Below are 16,818 nucleotides of genomic sequence, written 5' to 3'. Positions count from 1 at the left end.
TACCTTTTTAAAAGATAGGAATCACAATTGCTTTTGTCCATTCTATTGGGCGGGGGGGGGTTACCAGTTGTATTAATTTTATTTTAAAATAATTGGAGTCTTTCTTTCAATCTAGTTCCTGCATATTTATATAGTTCTGAACCTAGCCTATCTTCTCCAGGTGATTTTCCGTTTCTTGTTTCTTTCAGGCTGATTTCTAATTCTTCTTCAGTTATTTCCTTTTCATTTTCGTTAATTGTTTGCCAGTTGTCTTTTTTAAAATATTTGTCTGTCCACAATTCTGTGTAGAAATTTAGAAATTCCTCTCATTTCAATTCGGTGTTTAATTTTATGTTTTCTTTAGTATCTGCATTTAGGTGTTTCAAAAAGCTTATATACATTCGGTGTTATTTTATATAAATCATGTTCTAAATTAGAAACGAATTTGTTCCATGATTCTCTATGTCTTTTTCTGACTTCTCTTTTGGCAATGAAAAATACCATTTCCAAAGTGCATCTTTTTATTATCTTGTTTTTATTGTCATAGTTCTATCAATTCGATTTAAAGGTGGATTACCATTAAGGCAATTGGGTTTAGCGTTTCAGAGAGCTGAATACTTGTGATGCTACCAGCAACTGACAAAGCTACTCCTGAACATAAACTCAGTCTGAAATTCTTTGATGCGGTCAAATATCCTTGAATCTCTTGTCTTTTTTTTTTTTCTAGTATTCTTTTGTGTTAAAAAGTTAAAGAGGCTGTAAAACAAACGACGACTGTACACATTCAGGAAAAGGCCGATGGATGAATTTTATGATGCCATTTATTTAGAGAGAATTTTGTGTGTGCGTGCGTGCGTAATATTCCATCGAGTCGTTTTCGACTCCTGGTGATTCTATAAACATACACTCTCCATTCCGATCTGTCCCTGACTGTCTTTCAGAACCTCCAAGCACACTCCAGTTGCTTCTTTAACTCCATCCACCCATCTAATTCTTCATCTTCCTCTTCTCCTGCTTCCATCAACTTTAGCAAGCATCATCATCTTCTCCAGACTGTCATTCGCTCACATAATATGTCCGAAGTATGACAATTTTTGCTTGATGATCATAGCTTCAAGGGAGCAATCTGGCTTTATTCTGTCTATCACTGATTTGTTGGTTTGTTTTGCATTCCATGGTATTCTTAGTAAACGTCTCCAAACCCATAATTCAAATGCATCTATCATCCTTCTTTCATTCTTTCTCAGGGTCCAACTTTCACATCCATACAGCACCACAGGGAATATCATTGCTTTCACGATTCTGATTTTTGTTGCGAGGCTAATATCTTTATCTCTAAAGATCTTGTTTAAATATGCAACATATGAACGTAATGATTTTGAAGTAGATGGTTATTGTACTTCTTCAGTACAATAACCATCTTTATCAATTCGGGATCCTAGGAGCACAAAATTGTTAACTGCTTCCATTTGCTCCCCATCTACTTCAAAATCATTAAGTTCAAGTGTTGCCATAATTTTTGTCTTTTTGAGGTTAAGTTTAAGACCATATTTAGCACTTTCTTCTTTAGCTTTCATAATAAGTTCTTCCAAGTCTTCTTTGCATTCTGCCAGCAGGGTGGTATCATCTGCATACCTCAAATTATTAATATTTCTTCCGCCAATTTTAATTCTAACTGAAGACTCCTCCAGCTCTGCCATTCTCAAAATGTATTCGCTGCTCAAGTTAAACAGGTGCAGAGATAAATACATCCTTGTCGCACCCCTTTACCTATTGTGAAATACTCAGTTTCTCCAAGATCTGTTCGGACAGTAGCTTCTTCTTCATAATAAAGATTCCTCAGAACGATAATGAACTGCTCTGGGACTCCCATTGTTCTTAACACATTCCACAGTTTCACCTGATCTACAGAGTCAAAAGCCTTGCTATAATCATGGAAACAAAGGTAGACATTTTTTGATATTCCTGTGCTCTTTCTATTATCCATCTCACATTGGCGATCTGATCTCTTGTTCCTCTGCCTTTTCGAAATCCTGCCTATTCAGCTGGCATTTCTCTCTTCATGAATGGTTCCGGTCTTTTCTGAATGATCTTAAGTAAGACTTTACTTGCATGAGAAATGAATGCTATAGTTCTGTAATTTTCGCACTCTCTTGCATCTCCTTTCTTCAATAAAGTTGTATAAATGGATTTTTTCCATTCCCTAGGCCAGGTAGTTGTGATCCAAATTCGCTGACATAGAGCTGTTAAAAGTTTAACTGCCTCTTCTCCCAGGGCTTTAAGCAGCTCAATAGGTATTCTATCCCCTCTTGGTGCTTTCTTACTGGATAGCTTTGCAGTGCCCACCTCACTTCACTCTCCAGTGGTACAAAGAGCAGGATTGTACGCAGAAGCGTACAATCCTGCTCTTCAAATTTCTCGGTAATTTTGGAGTCCTTTCTGTAAAGAGCTTCTGTATACGCTTTCAATCTTTCTTCGATGTCTGCAGCTTCTGTAAGATATTCTTTGTGTTTACTTTTCAATATTTTCACCTTGGCGCTGAACTTCCCTGTCAGTTCCCTGATCTTATATTTCTGTGTTTCCAGGCACATCTTACTGTATCAGTCCATCTACATCTTGGTCTTCCTTTGGGTCTTTTTTCTGCCAAACTAGCAAAGAACACTTGTTTTGCTAATATTTCCTGTCCCGTTCTATTTAACTAACCATACCAGCAGAGAAAAAACTCTACAAACACATTTCTGGATGCTAAGAATGGCGAGTTCTTTCCTCATACAGTAATCCCTCGATTAGTGTGTTATTTTTTTTCGATACCCAAATTCAATTAATTCGCCTATACAGGGTGTTCGAGATAAATTTGACAGTTTCGTAAGGAAAAAGAAAATCTTCTTTGTATCTATTAAATTTAATGAATTGACAAAAAAACATTACAGGCAGAGTTAATTACAATACTATCAACAAGATTTACTCAAAATAACCACCATTAGCATCGATCACAGCTTCAATTCTGCTTCGGAACCTCGAACAAGCTGATGCTACAGTCTCCCTGGGAAGGGCCGCAAAAACTGTTTTAATTTTATCCATTAACTGGGCTTTTGTATTACTGGAAGTGCGATTGGTGTCTTTTTCAACTGCGCCCCATACAAAATAATCCATGGGGTTAAGGTCTGGGGAGTTTGGAGGCCAAACATTTGGACTGGTGAAGTCGTAGAAATTTTCAGACAACCATTTTTGACTTTTCCCAGAGGTGTGGCAAGGGGCCGAATCCTGCTGCCATACATACGGCCTACCATTGGCTACCCTTGTTATCCAGGGCTTGACTACAGTTAGCAACTCCACGAACAAAGCCCGAATTCCAATGCCAGGGTTCTTCAACACCTGTTCCTGCAGATTTGCGAGGAATTCTGCTGTACGAACGCAATCAGATCGTCTGCTAGGGATCTTTCTTCTTGCTACATCCTCGTAGTCACCATTGCAAGTCTCTAGTTCATGCCTGATTGTTTTTACTGTATTCAGGGAGCATTGGGCAGCAGTCGTAATATCCTTATTTTGATGGCGGGCACGAATCATCATGATACAAGTTATTCTCTTCCATGATTCAGGTGGGTTCCAGCTATCCATCCTTTCTGACATCTTGTATATGAATGAAGAAGGGTCCAAACTTTTAAATGAAGAGAAGTGTGTGTTAATACATGTAACTTACGGAAAAATATAATTAATTATAAATATGTCAAATTTATCCCGAACACCCTGTATACATCTAAAATATAAAAGAGATTTAAAAAATTTTTCTATCTATATATTTTTATGGCTAATTATTTTAAAAAATCACTCACGAGAATGAAATAATTTAGTTACTGATTTAAAACATTTTACAAATTTATTTTTAATGGCCTACTACACTACTTCCATGTACACTACGTATACGATGTTCCAAATTTTTACCGCCAAAATTTATGTCGTCTGCTATAAGACCCTTCGACGCTTCTGCGCATGTCACAAAAAGGAGAATCCATTGATAAAAGGGTAATCAGTCCGTCTTCTGGGATTGTTTATTATTACACGTCGGAAAATTAACTTCTCTTTTATGATCGTAGTTTTTAAAGTGGTAACAGTTAGGAAATTTTATCTATCAAGCACGTGACTTCGCGTGTTGGCGTTTTCGCGTTTGAACAATGTCTTGTTTCAACTAATTTCTCTCTTATTCCATATAAATTGACTTCCTGCTATACCGTCTTTACTCATTTTGTTGTCTATTTCCAGATTTAATTTACTGTTTTCACTAAATATTGTGTCTGAATAGCTGAAATGTTTTACTTGTTCTATAGGTTCATCATTCAGCGTACAGTTGATGCTTTCAGTGCTTCTGTGCATTATCATTGCCTTTGTCTTTTTATTGCTGACCTTCATACCAAATGTATTACAAAAGTTATTCAGTTTAGTCAGGGAATCTTACGGACTTGTAGCGGATTTATATCAAAATAAGAGCTAAGATTAATATCAGCAATTTATATCAGATTTAATCCACTTCCTGGTATTTATTTTCTATGTTCTTTCAGAAGCCTTCCCATCAATACTGTAACAAAAACTCCTGTTTTTTTGTTCGAATCCCGTCTAGGACGCGAATTTTATGAGGGCTTTTCAACTGAAGGTGAGTTAACCGGTCTCATACGGAGGGAGAGGGAAACTCGGGGTTTTCGTCCCTCAGAACAGACAAACCTGCCATTAGAACACATGCAATTAACATACATAGCACTGGCCTCGTTGCCTGAGTTGCTTCGGCCATAAAGATAAATAAATTAAACTAAACCTGTTTTATATTCTTTATTTCAGTCACGCCTATCGTGTCGATCTGATGCTTATCTATTTCTTTTGTTAGTTTCATTTTTTTTTCATTGATTTCTTCTTATGTTGATAGTACCAATCCTGAACTCTTCTGACATTGAGTTGTGTATTACGGGATTTATTCGAGTAGCTGACTTGTTGCTGTTCGTCCTGGTTCGTTCGTTCAGTATCCGAGTAGATATCTAATAGGGTGCATCACAAGAAGGTGAGCATTGGACATTAGTCAGAAGTCATAGTTCAGAAGACATAGGTCAGAAGTCCCAGTCAATTCTTCGCATTCCTAAAAGGTTACGTGAAGGTCTCACTCTAGTTACACAGCTTTGACTTTCAAGTACCTCCTAAATTAAACGTTTATTACAATGATAAAGCTTCTAAAAAAATATTAAAAACAGAATTATTCTAAAAGCAAAAAATATACATATTAATACCGCAAATTTTGGTTATGTTCAGGGGCCGGCTCGTGCATAGGCACTGTGGAACTGCAGCACCCCCAATTTTTCTCGATATATAAATATATTTATTAATTTATTTGTATTTGCTTGTAATATTTAATTTTATTATCAACAATCCTATCCAATTCTCTTATTTTGTATAAAAAATAATAAAAATCCATCTTGTAGCACTTAGGAGGGCGCTAGCAGCACTGTGTTTACCACGGTGTCATATTGCTACGCGCGCAAGCATATGCACGTTATAGTGAGATGGGAGCTATTAGCGTAATGCGGCACTGTCCATCGCGCAGTTCCACAGTTGTTTATGTGCAGTTTGCGCAGTAGTAGAGTGTTCGTAGTGCTTATCGTGTTTACTGCGTCTCTTTAAATATTTGGACATTACAATTAAAGACAACATTTGTTATAGTTTTTATTTTAGAACATTATTGGGGTTATGATAATGGATTTTATTTTTAAGTAATTTTGAATTATACTAAACTGTATAATTTTATCGATAATAAACAATATTTTTCATGTTTAATTTTTACCATAATTTTGATATTTTATCCAAACACGTGTACACTGTACTTACAGTGTGTATGCATATTTCGAAAGTTGCAAGCACCCCCACGATTTCAAGCCACGAACCGCTGATAACTTTGATTCAGATCATTCAGTCTATTAACTATAATTACGCCACTCTCATTATCACTGTGATCATTTTCCTCTTCAGATTCTACAAAATTATTAAATTCAGATTTTTCTTCATTTACTATTGACTTATAAAGTACGTCTGTTACTCTTTGTATACCATGGACCAAACGACGCTACTGTTCGTCATTGATTAGTTTACCAAAATCGTGAGTGATGAACCATCAGGTGCAAGACAGACTGTGTTCACTTTTTTCTTTACAAGTTAAATTTTCTGGCATACTGCACACGCAGTAGTTCAATATTCCACAAAATTTCCCCAAAAGAGTGAACATTTATATTTAATCATCTAATTCATGCTGATATCCACGATTCAAAAGTCATACTAAATCTTTTGCTTTCTATATTAAGTTGAGCTATTTCATTCACCGTTTACAGAACATGATTGCTGTAATCCAGTACCATTTTAATGGCTACTGGAGATTTGGATAAACCACTAAAATCTTTCGCGACCAATCTTTTTCTGATATCAACGGAAGTAGAAACAAGTAGAAACGAGTAGCAGTTAGGTGTGCTTGGATTAAAGGATACTTGAGGGATTATTGTAGCCATTTTCAGCAGAACATCGTCCACGAAAAATGGCTGTACAATAATCATAAAAGAAAACCGAGAAAATGGCTATAGATGTAAAAGAAAAAGCAAACTCATACTCGAACGTTGACTCTACCATAAAATCCGTGCCCCACTCTTTAAATCTTCCAGTTGTACCAACACCGCAAGATATTGTGGTACTGACCTAGCATGAACAGGAAGTTATATTCATAAGGTGAAAGCATTTATGCAGTTTGTCGACAAATCTCATTTATATAACTGAACAGAATAAATTATACCATTCATGTTAGAGATTTACTTCTATCTAAACAATAGAACTTATTAGCTCCAGGAATGTTTTTTTTTCTTTCATTTTAGAAATAGAAATAATTTTGTTGGTGATATGTATATCACCAACGCAAGGCTCTTAGCCTATAAATTTTCCATGGTATAAACATGGAAAATTTTCACTATTCGCTATGGGATTCGAACATACAGTCTTGTGTATTCGAATCCCACAGGGGGGGGGGACATGAAGATCTATAGTATCACGTAAAGTATATACGTTTACCACTCGGCAAACAGGGACGACATCGGTAGCTCTTCAACAGCTATACGATCCCTGGACCGGTAAGTTAAAGAACTAATGTTTTCATCAAGACATTGATAACGGATTAATGATACTAGAGAAAATAGACGGTTACACCCTCTGTCCAAAACGAAACCGAACTTTTCGAAATTAGAAGAAACTAGTGGCGCCATCTTTTGTATTTTTTTTTGTTGTCGAAAGCGGCAACCTTCATTAGTGTTGTATCAACTGTTTATGACATTTGTTTCATTAGAAGCCAAGTTATAATGCCAAGAGTGACAGTGGGTTTTGACAAATGGTCGGAAAATGAGTTTCAAACAGAGAGCTGCGATTGACTTTTGTGTTCAACTTGGTAAACGTTTTACCGAAACGCATCAAATGCTTCAAAACGGTGATGAATGCGTATCCCGTACTCAAGTTTACGAGTGGTTTAAGCGATTTCAAAGTGGTCGTGAGACGCTTGAGGAAGACGAAAAGCCAGACCGTCCAAAAACTGGACTCAGCGAAGTTAACATCCAAAAAGTGCGTGATTTCATCACAGAAAAAAACACGAAATCGTCGGTGACATTGACTGAAGACGAATTGGGGATTCCGAAATCAGCTGTGTACAACATTTTGACCGAGAGTTTGGGCCTTCATAAATTGAATTCCCGATTTGTTCCCCACAAATCGACCGACAACCAAAAAATGTATCGAATTGAACACTGCAAGGACCGCATTAAAACCTCTCGTAAGGACTCAAACTTCCTTGAAACGATCGTTTCTGGTGACGAAATGTGGTGTTTTGTGTGTATGAGCCCGAATCAGAGTGCCGAGTAGAGACCACCAGAAGAGGGGCATCCGAAAAAAAAAAAGTCTCTTGGAGAAGTCAAAAGTGAAGACAATGCTGATTTGTTTCTGCGATTCCAAGGGCATGATCCACAAAGAATTCGATCCGTCTTGCCAAACGGTCAATGGAGAGTTTTATCTCGAAGTTTTGAAGCGATTGATAGCGAGAATTCGTCGCGTACGGCATGAATATCGTGACGACCGACCGTTCGTCAAAACACACTTCACTCTTGGCACTATAACTCGGCTTCTAATGAAACAAATGTCATAAACAGTTGACCCAACACTAATGAAGATTGCCGCTTTCGACAACAAAAATATACAAGAGGTGGCGCCACTAGTTTCTTCTATTTTCGAAAAAAGTTCGGTTTCTTTTTGGACAGAGAGTGTGTATAGTATGCTAGTAGACTACTTTTGGTTATTTTCTGACAGAGATGCATGTAAAGTTCTTACAAGAGCAACATATTTAGCACTTTGAAATGCGTGCGCTTTAACATTTGTTTTTTCATTTTCATATTGTAAATATAGTAAAATAATCAAGTCCTTGAATTTTTGTTATTAGTATGCGTTTTACATTTTTTTCTCACTTAACAGTTATCCTGTTCATTGAAAAAAATAAAAAAATAAACAGCTACTGACTTCTTCGAACCCAGGTCTCTAGATCATCGAAAAGTTTTGTTTGCGGTAGGCATCCAGTCAATCCTCCAGATGTGATGTTTACGAAGGAACTGTAAAGAGCCCTTACGATATCAAACATTGTGTAGGGAAGTTACCTCTTTTATGACAATGTAGAATTTAAAACGTTGGTGTTCGCATGTTCACCTTACTCTACTTATAATGAGATTACTTTTCGCATTTCGACATATTCTATACATTTTAAGTGTGGTGAATATGTGGATATGCAGAGTAATCTGGTGGTTATTTTCATTTAAACTCATCGAATTCAATAAGTTCCGGTTGGTATGATGAATATTTGAAATAGTAGAGGGAAAAACTTCTTTAAAATATTAAAATGCTACCATGAATTTCGTTCGAAGTAGTTTGTAAAATATTCCATTCTGCTAAATATTTCAAAAATATCTAATATTAATTCTTATGTTTTTCTTTTTTCTTCAGGGGACCAGAATGAAGGATGTTACAGACATCACTGGAAAGTATGGACCTTGGCAAAGGCTTATTTTCTTCCTGACACTTTTACGTGGAATACCTACAGCCTTTCATAATCTTAGTATTCCATTTTTTGCACCTAATATCGAGTATTGGTGTGCGCGACCATCTTCGTTTAATTCCCTAAACTGGACAGTAGATGAATGGAAGAACCTGACTATTCCTCTGAGGTACAAGAATGGAAAAATGCAGTTTAGTCAATGTTTAATGTATGATATTAATTCCAATTCTACCGAAGCATTTGTGAATCCCAATAAAACGATGTCCTGTCTCTATGGCTGGGAATATGATCACTCAGAATACAAGCGTACTATTGTCGAAGAGGTAATATCAATTTTTAAAATAATAATAATAATCCCTTCTTTCTTTTATTATTTGTTTTTTGGTAAAATAAACTCCCATTCCAGCATTGATGGATTTCCTTGAGGAAATGAATTTCCTCAAGGAAATCCATCAGTGAGAATTACCTTGAGGAAATCCCTTGATGGATTTCCTCAAGGTAATCCATCAAGGGATGGATTACCTTGAGGTAATCCATCTCCGTCATCCTGTGGTCAAGTTAGTTTGAGCAATTAGTACATGTTCGCTAAGCACATTGTTGGAATGCCCTAAAAGGGCTGATCGAATGTACGTTGTATTCCACCAAAGTTTTGTATGTATAAAACTTGCCACACGTGGTTCACTTGCTTGTCATATGATTTGCATCATCCGTGGGATAGTGTGAGCATAATAGACATCCACGTAAGTCAAGTGCAATTATACATCAAAGTAAATAAAAATAATAAATAAGTAACATAAAATTCGGCATGTTCACTAACTGAAAAAATGAACAAACTAGAAAAAGCCTTAAGGAAGGGGTTCTTACCTATTCATTCTGACATTTAAACTCGTGCCACTTTTTCTCCGGGTTTATAAACACAGTCTTTTATACTTATACTCGTTAATAACTAGTAGAAATATAATTAGCTAAACAAATTCGAACCCATATCGTTCTAACAATATTTTACATTTTTATGATACTAGTTCATGACTTCCTGTATGTTTGTATGTGTGTGTGGCACAGTCAGTATAGACGGAGCCCTTTGGTCGGAAAGACCTGGTTTTTCATTTCCTGTCCACTATTGGATGAAGACCGGAGCCCGTGTAGCTCAGAGGATGTGGCGTTTGCACACCACCGCACTTGGCCTCACGAAGGAAGACTTGGTTTCGAGTCTAGTCGGCGACTAGAGGAAATTTTTCTAAGCCTTTTTTCGACCGGTTCCCGAGTTAGTCGATCTCTGGCACGGGCAAGCAGGTTTTTCGTCCTGTAAACTCAAGAAAATCGACCGTAGAACCCACATTATTTCAGACATTAAATATATTGTGTTAGGGTTAGAGACCACGAGATGGCGGCACATATGAGCCGTCTCTCTTCACTGCGTATCGCTTAATTAGTGATAGCCTTGGGCCATCTATCTCTGATTGGTACCAGTGGAGATTGAACTGCCCACTCAGTCTCCAAAAGTTAGATAGGGCTAAATGGCCTCGCCTACTCCCGTATACGGGAATAAAAAAGGCGTTAGCTGATTTTTTTTTTTATTGGATGAAGGCATTTCACAAATTCCTGAGTTCCTCTTCATCTTGAGACTTTCTGTGTCTTTGAGCTTCAGCCCTGCAACTCTCTCTTTCCATCTCTGGTTGGTATCATTCACATACCATCTTTGTCCATTTTTTAATTACTTCGTGCAATATGTCCCGTCCGTTGACACTTGGATCTTTTAGTGGCTGTTACAATCTCGGCCTGGTCTGAGCTCTAACCCAAGTTTGCACTTTCTATCTTGAAGGGTGATACCAAGCAGTGATCTTTCAATTTTTCTCTGGATAGACTTTAATTTGTGAGGGAATTTTTTGGTCAAAGTCCAAGCTTTATTTCTGTATATCATGATGGATCGGAAGTATGCGGCTATCAATCGGTTAAGGCAGATTGGAATGTCTCTGTTCAGTGTTCCACGTTTTCTAAAGACTTCATCACGAAGTTTAATTCTTCGTCCTCGCAGCCTCCTACTATAATTTTATGTCCTAAGTAAATATAGGAAGTTACGATATTGAAAGCCTGGTTTTCTATGATGCTGGTTTTTGTTATATATTATTTTCGTTTTGTCTTTATTTACTATAATTAAATATTGATATAATTTAATAAAATCTTTTAAAATACTTATGAAAATGTTTTTCAATTTTTATGAATTTTCTTTGTGCTCGCTCGCACGTACGCACACGCACGCACACACACACACACACACACACACACACACACACACACACACACACACACACACACACACACACACACACACACACACACACACACACACACACACACACACACACACACACAAAGATAAGACTGCTGCTCACCGATCTCTCAGAGAGCTGCAGAGTTCAGCCTACTGCCTTTGAGAATAAAAGATGTTATAGGATTTATTATTATTTCTTTTTACTCTCGGTAACTCAAATCAAAATTTGGTGCTAATTTCTCAAAGTACACACCATTTAGATGCTAAAGTGCTAAGGTCTTTCCAGGTTGGGATTCACAGAAAAATATATAATAAATTAATAATTATAATACTACAAATAAAAACAAAATTGTAGTCAGACGTTTTAAGATTATTTTTATAATATCAAGCTTAAACCTTTATTATTATTATTATTATTATTATTATTATTATTATTACTATTATTATTATTATTATTATTATTATGTGGATACAAGCACCTCCATACAGTCCAAAACACATCGTGGGAGACCCAAACCATCCACACACAATATCTACCATACTTCTCCTTGGACTCATTGGCAGACGAAGCACTCACAACTGACTTTGGCAACACGTTCCACTCGTTCACTATTTCAACCAAAAAATCTGGTCCTCACATACTTGTTAACCACACTTTTTCCTTATTTCCAGAGATTGCCTCTTGTTCTTCTACCAATAGACAACTTCTGAAATATTTCCCTTGCATTAATCCTATAAAACGCTTTTAGTAACTTAAATGTTTCTATCATATCTCCCTCTTCTTCGCCTGTTAACCAGCTTCTGTAGTCCAATATCAACATAGTACTCTCAATATCAACATAGGGAGAGTTTCTGAGACCACTCACCAATTTGGTCACTACCTTGTGAATCTTTTCTACCACTTCCTCATCTCCAAGGAATCCATGTGACTAAACCTGAGCACAGTAATCCACATGTGGACGTACAAATGCCTTATAAAGAGGAATAATAACTTTTCATTATTTCGGCATGTTACTATGTTCTTCTATAACCAAGTAATTATTCATCCTCTGTCCAAAAAGAAACCGAACTTTTTCAAAATAGAAGCAACTAGTGGCGCCACCTGTTGTATCTTTTTGTTGTCGAAAGCGGCAACCTTCATTAGTGTTGTGTCAACTGTTTATGACATTTGTTTCATTAGAAGCCGAGTTATAGTAGCAAGAGTGACTGCGTGTTTTGACGAAGGGTCAGTCGTCACGATATTCATGCCGTACGGGACGAATTCTCGCTATCAATGCTTCAAAACTTCGAGATAAAACTCACCATTGATCGTTTGGCCTGGCCAGGTGGCACGAATTCTTTTGGGTAATTCCCTTGGAATCGTAGAAACAAATCAGCATTGTCTTTACTTTTGACTACTCCAAGCAACTTTTTTTGGATGCCCCTGTTCTCGTGGTCTCCACTCAGCACTCTGGCGCTTTGTTTCGAGCGCTCGTACTCAAAACACCACGTTTTTGGTGTTTTGAGTACGTCACCAGTAACGATCGTTTCAAGGAAGTTTGAGTCCTTACGAGCGATTTTAATGAGGTCCTTGCAGTGTTCAATTCGATACATTTTGTGGTCGTCGGTCAGCTTGTGGGAAACAAATCGCGAATTCAATTTACGAAGCCCAAACTCTCGGTCAAAATGTTGTGCACAGTTGATTTTGGAATCCCCAATTCATCTTCAATCAATCGTACAGACGATTTCTGGTTTTCTTTGATGAAATCACACACCTTTTGGATGTTAACTTCTCTCAGTCCAGTTTTTGGACTCTCTAGCTTTTCGTCGTCCTCAAGCGTCTCACGACTACTTTGAAATCGCTTAAACCACTCGTATACTTGAGTACGGGATAAGCATTCATCACCGTATGCTTTTTGGAGCATCTGATGCGTTTCGGTAAAACGTTTACCCAAGTTTAACGCAAAAGTCAATCGCAGCTCTCTGTTTGAAACTCATTTTCCACCGTTCATCAAAACACCCTCTTACTCTTGGCACTATAACTCGGCTTGTAATGAAACAAATGTCATAAACAGTTGACACAACACTAATGAAGGTTGCCGCTTTCGACAACAAAAAGATACAACAGGTGGCGCCACAAGTCTCTTCTATTTTCTAAAAGTCAGGTTTCTTTCTGGTGTATGAATTTGGACACCTTAACAATATGTCCTCTGAATATCAACTTTCTATTCATCAACACCTTTCCCCCAAGTCCCTAGCCTCATCGATTTCCTGGAGTGCAGTTTCATTAATGTGGTACATAGCATGTAATTTTTTAATCCCGAAATGCATAACTTTACGTTTTTCCAGATTAAATTGATATCTTTTGCCCCTGCTGCCATCTTATTAAAATCATCGTAAAAGCTCTCTTGATGAACTGTCTGACACTTTGTCAGACATGCATCCATGTTAGAAGATATACACGTTGATACAATTACTTTGCCATATTCATTTGTCTTACCATGACATCAAAGCATTCATCCCAGTATAGAATAATTCGGTAGCAGGTTTCTTTAACCAGGAAACGAACTGGTTGATTGTTTTGGAGTAACTGAAATTATTCTGAAGGCTTGGTTTTTCATCTGTATGTTGTGTGTGTTCTTATGGGAGGTTTGCCTGTTTTGCTGGATGAAAAACTCAACTTTTCAGGAGGAACGGCCCTACCATCCCCGTGCCAGAAAACGAAGTGCACTGCACATTATGTTTTAGTTGATCTCCTGCCAGCCAAGTGTTCTTCCCATCCCAGTGGGTGCAACAGCAGCACTATGTGTGGCAAATAGTCAATAATCTCCCGATCACTGTCTTCGACACTATTCTGCCTTTGTGAAAGCATCCTACCAAACCTACATCTCTTTCAGTGGCATGATGTTTTCTTTATGCACTTATACCAACTGAATTTCTGCAGGTGGCGTCCTTCATATGTAGAAACCGTATCATGCTACTCACCTGTATATGACTATGTTCCAACCATCCTGCTATCTTGTAACTTTTTGCTGTCAAATGAAAGCCATGTTATGCCATCTAGTGGTAATATGAGGAAACAGACTCCCTTGTCACCTATCCAAACTTAGCGAACGATGCGTTTTCAAGTGCAACACTCAGTGTTAAGGGAAGATTTCTGTTACAGAGATTATCAGTTGTTTGAAGAACTTTTTTTTTAAATACGTCATAAAAAGATAATATCAGTACACATCCTCCCACTATACAACCTCCTAATAGCTTCCTTATTACTGTGCGACCTCAGATGCGAGACCCCTCGACACTTCTGTGCATGGCAGAAGAAAGCTAATCCATTCCGATAATAGGGTAATCAATGCGATTCGTAGGTTTATAATTATACGTCGGAAAATTAGCTTTTCTTTTATGAAAATTCTAGTTTTTAAAGTGGTAACTATTTTGCTTGTACAACAGTTGGAAAATTTACGTATAAAACGCGTGATTTCTCGTGTTGGTAGCGAATTCGTACATCGTCTTATTCCTTTCTCTCATTCAATATGAATTGACTCTTCTTGGAACATTGCCAACCAAGGGTCTCGCATCTATGATCGGACAGTAGGAGGGCGTGTAAAATATGAAATGCCATGAGAAATGTGCAGTTAACTCATATTGCCAGGGGGAAGGTATCAGGAGCGAATTCTCCTTGCTTGCCTATACTTACTAGGCAAGCTCATTACTTGAGAAAGAAGTAATATTCTTTTGTTAATAAATGCATGCATTTATAAGCATTCCATTTAGGCTTTTATTTTTGTAGACAGAAGACGTCTTAAGCTTGCACGGCAATAATTGAGCTTTACGTTGTGAATCGAAGGCCGATGCTTGCTCGTCTAGTCAAAGGCATCTTGGCTTGCTCGCTTGTATGAGCTTCCTTGTCCTCGCTACAGCGCTGTGATTTCATGCGCGCGCATAGCCATTACCGCTCCCTTCACGTCGTCTTAAACACAGGCCATACGCAGTTAAAGTAGCTCTAGCCAGTGAGCTTCAGCCAGCCTTTACAAGTGTGCGTGTTGCTTGGGAAAATTAAGTTACAACCAACTTTTTATGACGATGTTATTGACCAGTTCATAAAGAAGAACCGTAGGGTACAATTTGTATTCAAGTAGCTAAATTGAAAAAGATAGAATATCATTTGTAAAATAAATGTTGTATTTGTATGATTAAATATACATAAATTTCTAAATATATGGTTTTAAATGGTCAGTAATTCATTATTCCGCTAATCAGACTTCAATCACACCTCTCACTCCCTGAATGATAGAGCAAGCGTGAATTTCAAGACCAGCATTCGCCCCTGGTACAATCCTTTAAACAATAGACGAGTTATTATAAAGCTACAGGCTTCTAATTAATAATGTAAAATTAACAGAGACAAATTTCGCTTTAACAAATCATTTTGTCTACATTTTGAAGATAAATTACTTACACAGAATTTTCTAATTGATCCAGTAATGTTTAGTATTGTAGGCTATGTATCAACCTTTCTGCTACTAAAATAATGATAGTTGTTATAACTATTAGCACTTTTAGATTAAAATGTTAATAATATAATAATCCTCATGATATTTACAGGCCCTTAATGCCTGTGAGATTCGTATTCAGACTGGCTTTCATAACCATAATTTTAGAATATAGGTATCTTAGTGTCTAAATATCTTATATTTAAATATATATATTCTTATAGACAAATTACGTGTTTTCCTGGCGGTTTGTAAAAGTTTATAAAATTTCTTGGTATCTTTAACGTATAGTACACCCAAGGTAAAAAACTTTGTACATATATATAATTAAATATGACTTAATAGTGTAAAAAATATTACTAATGTTGGCAAAAGTGAAACAAACTTGAATAATTTCGACTCTTTGAACTCATACTTGTAGACAGAGCTCAACAAAAACGCTCGCCCACTATCCCCCTAGCGATTAGATTTTGCCAGCTGGCGAGTCGCTGCAGACATAATTTTAATAATATTATTATTTTGTGACACCTCCAAGGAGTCCAAAGACTCATCGAGAGACGGCAACTACACTACAACTCTCTGTTTCCATCATCTACACCAACGCCATCTACTGTGTCTATGTTGGATAAAAGTTTATTTATTTTAGCAGCTGGTCGCTTAAAATCTAATTACAGATTAGCTGTTTTATACGAATTTATCCAATACAAAAAAACATATAAAAAGCATGGAGCTGTTTCCCTATGATTTCACAAGTATTTTCCGTCTTTTGGAGATAGCCGTACTCGTCTTTTTCTTTACACTTAGTTAAAAAGTTAACTAGGAAGCATTTATTTTAATTTTTGGATTTTACATATTCATATTAACGATATCAGAAATGTAAGTACATAATCGGTTGTATTTAAAAGATTCATAACATACTTTAAGCTATACACTCGTTGTTTTCTGTGTTATTTAACTAATAATAAAGATTTCTGCTTTATTATCACTTTTAGCTA

General features: G+C 36.9%; 1 protein-coding gene across 4 annotated transcripts in view; it reads left to right on the top strand.

The window, feature by feature from the left end:
- The window catches only part of LOC150092412 (organic cation transporter protein-like), a 248,564-nt gene that overhangs the window by 119,557 nt on the left and 112,189 nt on the right, over window positions 1-16,818 (top strand). For all 4 annotated transcript variants that reach the window (XM_090414999.1, XM_090415000.1, XM_090415001.1 and 1 more), the window contains one exon: window positions 9,028-9,402. In XM_090414999.1, coding sequence (XP_090271125.1) covers window positions 9,037-9,402 — 366 coding nt within the window. In that variant the 5' untranslated portion in view covers window positions 9,028-9,036. The remainder of the gene's footprint in view (window positions 1-9,027; window positions 9,403-16,818) is intronic.

This window comes from Typopeltis vanoorti, chromosome 26 (genome assembly GCF_054136105.1).
Source record: "Typopeltis vanoorti isolate ZY-2024b chromosome 26, IOZ_Tvanoo_1.0, whole genome shotgun sequence".
NCBI classification, from domain to species: Eukaryota; Metazoa; Arthropoda; class Arachnida; order Uropygi; family Thelyphonidae; genus Typopeltis; species Typopeltis vanoorti.
Note: the sequence above shows the minus strand (reverse complement) of the source record. Positions and strands in the feature narration are given on the sequence as shown.